Here is a 10,936-nt window from a genome sequence, read left to right as displayed (position 1 = left end):
AGGAGGAATGGGCCAAAATTCACCCAACTTATTGTGGGAAGCTTGTGGAAGACTACCCAAAATGTTTAACCCAAGTTAAACAAAAGGCAATGCTACCAATTACTAATTGGTTGTATGTAAACTTCTGACCGACTGGGAATGTGATGAAAGAAATCAAATCTGAAATAAATAAAAGCTGAAATAAGTCATTCTCTCTACTATTATTCTGACATTTCACATTTTTAAAATCAAGTGGTGATCCTAACTGACCTAAGACAGGGAATATTTACTCTGATTTAATGTCAGGAATTGTTAAATTGAGTTTAATTATTTGGCTACGGTGTATGTTTTTTTGAAACAAAGCGGGTGTAGATGTTGTTCTCCCGTGTAAATGTGTTTTTTTCCCGTCTTTATTTGAAATCGCTCTCTAGTTGGAGACTTATCTCCCTCACCAACTTTAAGCATCAGCTATCTGAGCAGCTTACCGATCGCTGCAGCTGTACACAGCCCATCTGTAAATAGCCCATCCAACTACCTACCTCATCCCCATATTGATTTGATTTACTTTTCTGCTATTTTGCACACCAGTATTTCTACTTGCACATCATCATCTGCACATCTATCACTCCAGTGTTAACTTGCTCAATTGTAATTACTTCACTACTATGGCCTATTTATTGCCTTACCTCCTTACGACATTTGCACACACTGTGTATAGACATTTCTATTGTGTTATTGACTGTATGTTTGTTTATTCCATGTATAACTGTGGTGTTGTTTGTGTCGCACTGCTTTGCTTTATCTTGGCCAGATCACAGTTGTAAATGAGAACTTGTTCTCAACTGGCCTACCTGGTTAAATAAAGGTGAAATTAAATAGATATGTAAACTTCCGACTTCAACTGTATTAAGTGTAATGAAGATAACCACAAAAGCACATTTTGCTTCAATAAAAAAGAATGCTTTATTAAAATTTCAATTGAGACCACACACAGCTGAAAATGAACTCTAATTCCTCATTTGTCTCAATCTAGTAAAGTCCCCCCCATCTCATTTCCTTCATAACAGCTGATCCGCCTTACTGCCCAAACCACTAATAGTTCAGTTGACACACAGGGGATGAAAGAACTAATGGATTAAAGAGTCAAAGGACACGCACATGATGACACATATAGTCTACCTGGCCTGCACACAAATGTAGGCCTATAAATGTGCCCATTTGGGGATAGTATTTCTGATTGTCTTAACTCACCACCACTAATGAGCTGTGGAGCTTCTCAAAGTGCGGAGGTCAAACTATGTGCGGAGGTCAAAATCATAAAAAAACGATCTTCCAAATCTATTATTTTGTAATGTAGATTACTTCTCCTTGCCATGATCATTTACCAGATGATAAGACAAGACGTGAAAAATAAAGTTTTTCTAACATATGATGGGGATCCCTGGGTAGCCGATTTTCCTTTGAGGGGGTTCCTGGGTCACCGGTTTTCCTGGGAGGGGATCCCTGGGTTACCGGTTTTCTTAGGAGGGGGTTCCTGGGTCACCGGTTTTCCTGGGAGGGGATCCCTGGGTTACCGGTTTTCCTAGGAGGGGGTTCCTGGGTCACCGGTCTTCCTGGGAGGGGATCCCTGGGTTACCGGTTTTCCTAGGAGGGGGTTCCTGGGTCACCGTTCTTCCTGGGAGGGGATCCCTGGGTTACCGGTTTTCCTAGGAGGGGGTTCCTGGGTCACCGGTCTTCCTGGGAGGGGATCCCTGGGTTGCCGGTTTTCCTAGGAAAGGGTTCCTGGGTCAGACAGTATACAGCGGTCTGACTTCCCCCCGGGTTTTTGATGACTCTAGTACCCACCTCTGTGGCCCCCGAGGTGGTGACTACCCCCCTCCTCCTGCATACGGCTTCCCGGCCTATGGAAGTCCCCCACCAGGCCAGCCTTCTGCCCCCTACCCCTCTGGTCCCCATGGTCCTCCATACCCCATTGGGACCTACCCAGGCCAGCCTCACCTTGGTGGTCCAACACCAGGGTATCACGCCCAGCCCACAATAGCACCCATGCCCCGCATCACTACTCCTACAATGCCAACCAGCGCACTGTGCGGTAAGCCTGAACCCTCCTCTCTCACCTGGCTTGGGCTTATTCTGAGCTTTCTCTTACTCCCGAATAAGTTCTTTTGCACAGATTAATATGAATCGTTGTGTTCTGATGTTACTGACAATGTCATTAATGAGGCTTCTGCTGATGTCACATGCGATGGGGAGGGGTTTGCGGCAGGCCGTTTCAACAGTCTGACAGTGCGACATGCCTTCATACGAAAGGCGAGACAGCACAACAAGCAAGCACACACAAACACAAGGTGATATAATTAAACAATAAGGCACGAGGGGTGTGGTACTGTATATGGCCAATATACCACAGCTAAAGGCTGTTCTTACTGTATGCACGACGCAACGCGGAGTGCCTGGATACAGCCCTCAGCCGTGGTATATTGACCATATACCACAAGACCCTGAGGTGGCATATTGCTATTATAAACTGGTTACAAATGTAATTAGAGCAGTAAAAAATACATGTTTTGTCATACCTGTGGTATACGGTCTGATATACCACGGCTGTCAGCCAATCAGCATTCAGGGCTCGAACTACCCAGTTTATAATATGGTATAATATTGTCTCTTTCTCTTAGGTGTATATGATTCTGGCATCTCAGCTACTCATCACTGTCACACTCGTTGCAGTGCTTGTGTTTCTATGACTGTGGTATGTCTGTGTATTAGTGGTTTTGTGTTACTGCACACGTGTGTTGAACTGAGTTACTCTTCTCTGCAGTGACTCTGTAAAGCGGTTTGTGATCAGAAACCCAGCCGTCTACTGGTTGTCATTGTAAGTACTATCCCTTTGTACTGACCTATGTTTTTACAGTGTTGTTGGATTGACAGCTGTGCTGGCCTATGTCTTGGCTGTGCTGTTTGATTGACAGCTGTGTTGACCTATGCCTTTGTAGCACTGTGTATATCGTCACTCACATTCTGCCGGTCTGCCGTAAAGGACCCAGGTGAGTCCCTTTCTTAAAGAACATCACCTCTAGAAGATGACAATAAAGTTGACCATAAAATTAATAATAGTTCACAATATAGTTGACAATAGAGTTTTATTGTTTTAAAGTGCTGTCCTTAACGTAGCCACTCGCCTGTCTTTAGGAGGAAATTCCCACGGAAAGTCCTCCAGCTGCCCACCTTTGTAAGTAACTAGCACTATTCTGTACTGGTCCAGGCTAGTCTATAGTCTACAATGGTATTTACTGGTCGATGATGGACTTTGGTGGTTTGTGCTGGCCTGCTGTGGTTTATATTGATGTGTTTTCTGTTGCACAGACACTGGCCATGTCCTACTGTACATGACAGGGACCATATCCAGGTGAGACAGACACACACAGTGTGGTAGTCATGTCTGTCTGTCGCCGTGTGTGCGTCTCTGCTCTGTGTGTAGTTTCTATGATACTAAAGCAGTGCTTCTGGCTCTGGGCATCGCGGTCATCGTCACCACAGTATTCTACTTCCAGACCAAGGTAAGAGGACGGCCGGGACGGCGCAAATGGAATGTCATCAAACACCTAGAAACCATGCATTTGATACTATTCCACCAATTCCGGTGCAGTCATTACCATTAGTCCATTCTCCCCCAATTAAGGTGCCACCAACCTCTTGTGGTGTGTGCGTATGTGTGTGGACCTCACCTCGTGCACAAGCCTATTTTGTGTACTGGGGGTCGTTGTCATGGTGGCAGGCATCATCACAGTCATTGTGCTCTCCTTCACATATGTGAGCTTGCACTTTAGACACCACGTGTTTGATATCATTCCAATGACTCTATTCCAGCCATTATTATGGGCCGTCCTCCCCTCACCAGCCTCCACTGATGCCGAGTCATGTTTTTATTCTATTACCGTTACTATTGTACTGAGGATAAAACACAGGTAGATGTAGTACAAACAGAACCACTTAAACTGTATCAGCATGTGTTTCTTCCTATAACATATACAATATGTATAATATATGTCTGATATATTGAGGTTTGTACTGATGGTATTTCTGATACATTGTTGTTTGTATTGATGTTGTGTTGCCAGTGGGATATATTTAAGCAATAAGGCACGAAGCGGGGGGGTATATGGACAATATACCACAGCTAAGGGCTGTTCTTAAGCATGACACAACGCGGAGTGCCTGGACACAGCTCTTAGCCATGGTATATTGGCCATATAACACAAACCCCCGAGGTGCCTTATTGCTATAATAAACTGGTTACCAACGTAATTAGAGCAGTAAAAATACATGTCGTCATACCCGTGGTATACAGTCTCATACCACAGCTGTCAGCCAATCAGCATTCAGGGCTCGAACCACCCCGTTTATAATAGGAGTTTTACTGTCGTTATTGATATATTACTGCCATTGTGATGGCGATTCCCATTCAAAAGTCACTGTCACAAGAGAAAGCCGTCCGTAACGCGTCAGTCAAGAATCAGCTTTCCAAACGGTAAAGTTCCCATATACTGCACATATACAATAGAAATAGCTCCTAAACACATATTCCTCTTCAAAAGGTACAGAGAGAAGCATACAATAAGCTGTATCTGTGATATGGTAAGAACCTCTCACCTGTGCGAACCCTTCCTGGTTACCTATATACATGTGACCCATGACCCCAAAATAAAGTGCCCTCTATTGTGAATATAATGACCACAGGAAAAGGAGGGCCAAGCATGCCCCCATTCTCAACCACAAGTTACCGGTGGCCGAAAACACAATCGCAGTGGGACGAACGAGTGACGAATTTCCGGGAAAGGGCAGTCCATTTAAAATGAATTCTTTCCTCCCTCGCCCTGCAAGTGTAAACGTGTCCGACACGTCATCAGAAGTGTCCACTTCATTTGAGGGCTTTATGATGTGTCTGTTAAGTGTTTGGAATGCAGCCCAGACATTCCTGTGAGCTGGGAATAGTGAGGTACTTTCCGGAAAAAAAAGGGTGTCTGCTAGGGGCAACCCTGCAGTGTAAAAAATAAAAATTCTCTATTTTACATTTTGCTTATGAGTACATTTCAAACTACTTTTGGATTACAATGGGATTTTAAGGCTCATATAAAATGTCCTGCTTAATATGATGTTTATGTCATCATCGCAAATCAACTGCACTATACTTAAACACTTCCACCAGTAAAATGGCTCTTTGGCTAGCTTTTGCTACAGCCTATATCAATGAGCTTTAGCATCCTAGCTAACAACTGCTGCATTCAAAAGTGAATTGGCAAAGATCACAACCAAATAGAATCTCATGGATTGTTCAAAGCAAGAATCAAAACATTATTGTAAGCGTATGAGAACCCCAAAAAGTTATTTTGTTTAGAAGTAATAGCGTAAATCTAGGCTATGTTGAAATGGCAACTGCTTTCTTACCGCTGCCAAGAGTCACGCACATCTGTGTCTTGTACTGGGGAAAGGGTCTATACACCCCTGATATCAATCATGCTCTGAGACACGGATGAAGAGGAAACGTCAAAGTAGAGACAGGTTTTTATTTTTACTTCTTCTTCTGTGGATTTCACATGGTGGCTGGCAACCAACTTTAAGGTGCATTACCGGCACCGACTGGAGTGTGGACCATGAAGGCTCTTATACCCCTCTGTTACTCCTCAAATCTAATGGCAATCGCTCCCTATCTAATGGCAATCGTACCTATTATTGCATTATGAAATGTTTAGCCTAATTGTCAGGTACTGGCTTGAACATACAGTTCTAGGCTCAAATGTGTTTAGAACCCTCAGAACAGAACATTCGATGACATAGCAGAACACTGAGAAAAAGGCCCAAATTCACACCTCAAAGCATTAATAGACAAGCTTCTATTCTACCACATGAGAAGAATGGACGTTTTAGACTATTGATGTTAAACGATTGACCGTTGAGAGAAATCACATGGGAACACAGTTTGCAGGGTGTACTTACTGATGCATGTTTTGACAAATCTGGAAAGAAAAGGCCCGTTGAACGTAGCAGAGTGACATGGCCAGCGGTTCTCCCGACAAACGTCATGACATAGGAAGAACTCTGGATCCTATACTGATCCACGCAGACAGTCTGTGTGATCATCAAGGACTTGTTCACAGTCGATTCTTATACATTCCTGTAGGTGCGAACACCGAGCAAAGTAGTACGGGTGTCTCTCAACAACTGTTTCCAATCCGTATACATCAGTCTCTTTTTAAGGCTTCGTCAGTCCAACGGCAGAAGAGGCAGTGAACACACACACACACACACACATTCACTCAAGCACACACACATCTTCTTAATGTAGTTGGGATCAGTCCAGTCTGTGGTTGCGGTAGCGACTGCCCTCGTATTCTCCCTCATTGGACCGGTTCATCCGCTGGCGAATCCTCAGCTGCTTCAGGCGGTTCTTATCCACCTCTCTCTTGGTCAGGACGAACCCTATTATTCCTGCAGGGAGACCGACCATCCTATAGAGAGGGGAAAGAGAGGGGGAGAGAATGGGAACTTACCAAGGGGGTTATTCACCTGAATACAATATTACATTGTCAGCTGTTTCTCTACAACAGAAATCTGATGATAAACCACGTTAGAGAACAGAGGGTCTCTCACCAGGCATATCCGATGTTTATCATGGGGTTCTTGGCCTTTCTCGTGGGGATGTACTCTGGTCCCTGCTCCTCCTCTTCCTCCTCAGTCTCTTTCTTTTGCTCTTTCTGCGTGTCAGTCGTTTTCTGCTGATCGGTGCTTCTCGGCTGTTCTGTTTTGGTGCTGATCAGTGTCGACCTGGTGGCGGTCAGTGGCTGGTAGAGTCGGGTGAGACACCGGGGAGGAATGCACCTCAGAGCCTGTAACTTGACCGGGCACCTCTGTGTCCATAATGACCGGCCTGGAATCTGACACAAACCTAAAACAGTGAGAGTATTGGTCAGGACAAATAATTATAGCCTTCGGAGTCAGCTGCCTCAGGATCTGCGGGTTAAGAGATGACACTTTTATTTATTTAAATGAGACGATGTCTTTTCATCCGTATTGGGTGAACCGTTTAGAAATTATAGCACTTTTTGTACATAGCCAGCCCCCCCATTTAGGGGACCAAAAGTATTGGGACAAATTAATTTATGTGTATTAAAGTAGTAAAAAGTTTAGTATTTGGTCCCATATTCATAGCACGCAATGACTATTCAAAGTGCTGAAACAGAGACAAAACAACATTTGTCACTGTCCCAATAGTTTTGGAGCTCACTGACAATCTTGTGAGCGTGCATAGAGTCAGTGCAAGATAGTCTTGGGTAACCAATAATTATCTACTTAGCATTCATTAATTTTTAGCAGTCTTATAGCTTTTTCCCCCGAGCCGTCTCGGAACCTGTTGGTTCGAGAGACGATGCTTCTATAACGAAAGGTGACAGAGTGAACAGTCTATGTTTAGGGTGGCCGGAGTCGTTGGCAATTCTTCGGGCCTTCCTCTGACACCTCCTGATATAGTGGTCCTGCATGGCAGGGAGCTCGACCCAGTGATGTACAGGGCTGTCCACACTACGTTCTGTAGCAATTTGCGGTGCATTTGCCATACTAAGAGGTGATGGAGCCAGCCAAGATGCTCTCAATGGTGCAGCTGTAGGACCTTTTCAGGATTCGAGGGCCCGTGGCAAATCTTTTCAGCCCCTTGCTTACCCAGGTGGGAGAGGGCAGTGTGAAGTGCAATTGTTAATTAATTACAGTGCTACAGGGCGATAGTCATTTAGGCAGGTTAACCTTGGAGTTCTTGGGAACAGGGACAATGGTGGTCAGCTTGAAACCTTATGGGATTACAGACTGGAACAAGGAGAGATTGAAAATGTCAGTGAAGACACTTGCCAGCTGGTCTGCACTTGCTTTGAGAACGCGCCCTGGTATTTCGTCAGGTCCGGCAGCCTTGCGAGTGTTAAACTGTTAAATAGTTTTACTCACATCAGTCACTAAGAGCGAGATCACGCAGTCATCTGGAACAACAGGGGCTTTCACACAAGACTCAGTGTTGTATTCCTCTAAGCGAGCATAACAAGTATTTAGCTCATTTGGGAGTTCTGCATCACTGGGAATCTGATGGTTAGGTTTCCATTTGTAATCCGTTGTCGTCTGCAAGCCCTGCCACATACGACGAGTGTCGGAGCCGGTGTAATAGGATTCCAACTTCCTCCTATATTGTCCTTTTGCATGTTTGATGTCTCGTCAGAGGTCGTAACGGGCTTTCTTGTATGCGTCCGTGTCCTGCTCCTTGTAAGCGGTAGCTCTAGCCTTTAGCCAAGGGGGGATATTGCCTGTAATCCATGGTTTTTGGTTTGGATACGTTCGTATAGTCACTGTGGGGATGACGTCATCTATGCACTTATTGATGTAGCCTGTGACTGATGTGGTAAACTCCTCAATGCTATCGGGTGAACCCGGGTGTTAAAGAAGCGTGCTTTTGGCAGGTCATGTATCGGAGGACGCATGACTCGACCTTCGGCTCTCCCGAGCCCGTTGGAGAGTTGCAGCAATGAGACAAGATCGCAATTGGATATCACGAAACTGGGGAGAAGAATTGGGTTCAAATAAATAAATAAAAGCAGGATAATAGAGTCGTGATCAAATTTGCCGAAGGGAGGACCTTGTATGCATTTCTGTGGGTAGAATAAAAGTGTTCTAGAGTTTTTAGCGCCCCTCGTGGCGCAGTTCGTTAAGTGCCAAAAGTGGTGTTGGCTTGCGGAGGGATGTAGACAGCCGTGATAATTACAGATGAGAACTCTCTTGGCAGATAAAAGCCTGCTGCTTACCATGCGGTATACTATATCAGGTGAGCGAAGGCTCGTCATTTCTTTCACAATGGAAACAGCGCACAAGTTGTTGTTTATGAAGAGGCACACCCATCCCCCCTTGGACTTGCCCGAGGCCGCCTTCGTCCAATTGTGCCACTGCACGGAGAAACCACTGAGTTCAACATACATACTACTGCACCGTTGGAGCTAGGAACACAAGCATTTCGCTACACCCGCAATAGCATCTGGTAAATATGTGTATGTGTATGTATTGGTAGCCCATGAAACAATGGAATGAACAAGGGAACAGCTGAGTCGGAATTGAAGTCGAAATCAAGGTTAGTAACTGTCGATTCTTTGTGGGTCTGTGTAATGTGAGGGAAATTTGCATCTCTAATATGGTCATACATTTGGCAGGAGGTTAGGAAGTACAGCTCAGTTTCCACCAAATTTTGTGGGCAGTGGGCACTGCCTGTCTTCTCTCTCGGTCTGCCTACGGTGAACTCTCAATAGCAAAGCTAAGCTCACTGAGTCCGTACATGGTCAAAGTCTTTCTTCATTTTGGGTCAGTCACAGTGGTCAGGTATTCTGCCACTGTGTACTCTCTGTTTATGGCCAAATAGCATTCCAGTTGGCTTTGTTTTTTTAGTTAGCTCTTTCCAATGTGTCAAGTAATTATCTTTTTGTTTTCTCATGATTTGGTTGGGTCTAATGGTGTTGCTGTCCTGGGGCTCTGTAGGGTCTGCTTGTGTTTGTGAACAGAGCCCCAGGACCAGCTTGCTGAGGGGACTCTTATTTAGGTTAATCTCTCTATATGCGATGGCTTTGTTATGGAAGGTTTGGGAATCACTTCCTTTTAGGTGGTTGTAGATTTTAACAACTCTTTTCTGGATTTTGATCATTAGCGGGTATTGTTCTAATTCTGCTACGTGTGCATTATTTGGTGTTTTACATTGCACACAGAGGATGTTTTTGCAGAATTCAGCATGCAGAGTCTCCATTTGGTGTTTGTCCCATTTTGTGAATTATTGGTTGGTGAGAGGACCCCAGACCCATATAATTAGGAATTTGAATGCTAGAAAGGACATGAACCTTCTTATGATGGTCAAAAGGTCAGCCATGTTGATCAACCATGATTTGTCAGTGCTGTGATAAGATATTATCTTCACTGTATGTGTATTAACTAGCTTGCCAGAGAGTTTGAGGAATGATTCCATTATATATATTTTTCTAATTAACTGCCAATATGCCAACATTCCATTCAAACAATGCAGTCAATCCACTGGCTGAACTCAGTTGATGATAGGATTTAGACAAGTTGTACATGCACCATGTACTGATATTGTATCATATAATAGCACTCGCAACTTTCCAAGAAAATCACGAACCAATACATTTATGGTCTGTTCACATATACAGCATTTTAAAAGCTATACAGACAATTGGTATAGAACATGTAAACTGTATTTATAATTATATAACAATATTTAAGACTGGTTTTGATTTTCTCCCTGACCAAGATAGCTACCATTTTCGCCCCATTACGGAAATGTTAAGGTTTATGATATCTCCTCTAGTAATTGTATAGGCTCTCTATGCCCAGACCTCAGGTGGAGGGCAATCGGTATATATCCCCTCAAGTAATCGGTTCTATAACTGATTTGCCACATCCTAATTGGGATGTCGAATTTAATGTTCCTTTTTGACGGCGTAGAAGGCCCTTCTTTCCTTGTCTCTCAAATCGTTCATAGCTTCGTGGTGTTGTTTTCAAACCACCAGACAATGAGATGAACAGCTTAGCCCCTAAAAACTGCTGACTCCCTCTGTTTATGAGTTATGTCGAAATAAAGGTGGTTTTAAGCTGTTCAGAGTAAACATACCTTTAAACATCACCGACCTCGCAAGCTTCCTACAGGGCGCCGCCATCTTGTTATGTAAAAGTGGAGTCGGCTTGGGCATGCGCAAAGCCTCATTCATGCGTTCTACGGCACTCTGCTTCCACCTAGCGGACGATTCACCGATAGATATGCCAGCCAGTGTCATTTGGATTTGTATATTTATCAGAAGATGCGTTAAATCATTATATTTGGCTACACTCATTCATTACAATCATATCAACTCCAACAAGGTATAAATGT

General features: G+C 44.0%; 1 protein-coding gene across 1 annotated transcript; it reads right to left on the bottom strand.

The window, feature by feature from the left end:
* Window positions 1-5,526: 5,526 nt before the first annotated feature.
* si:ch73-71c20.5 (DUF4748 domain-containing protein) lies at window positions 5,527-10,835 on the bottom strand. Its single transcript, XM_035788759.2, has 3 exons — window positions 10,679-10,835; window positions 6,631-6,925; window positions 5,527-6,488 (listed from the first exon to the last, which is right to left on the bottom strand). The coding sequence occupies exons 1-3, from the start codon at window positions 10,773-10,775 to the stop codon at window positions 6,332-6,334; spliced, it is 549 nt and encodes a 182-aa protein (XP_035644652.1). The 5' UTR covers window positions 10,776-10,835; the 3' UTR covers window positions 5,527-6,331.
* Between the last annotated feature and the right edge of the window lie 101 nt (window positions 10,836-10,936).

This window comes from Oncorhynchus keta, chromosome 15, assembly GCF_023373465.1.
Source record: "Oncorhynchus keta strain PuntledgeMale-10-30-2019 chromosome 15, Oket_V2, whole genome shotgun sequence".
NCBI classification, from domain to species: Eukaryota; Metazoa; Chordata; class Actinopteri; order Salmoniformes; family Salmonidae; genus Oncorhynchus; species Oncorhynchus keta.
The sequence above is the reverse complement of the archived record's forward strand: the minus strand, read 5'-3'. Positions and strand labels throughout refer to the sequence as shown.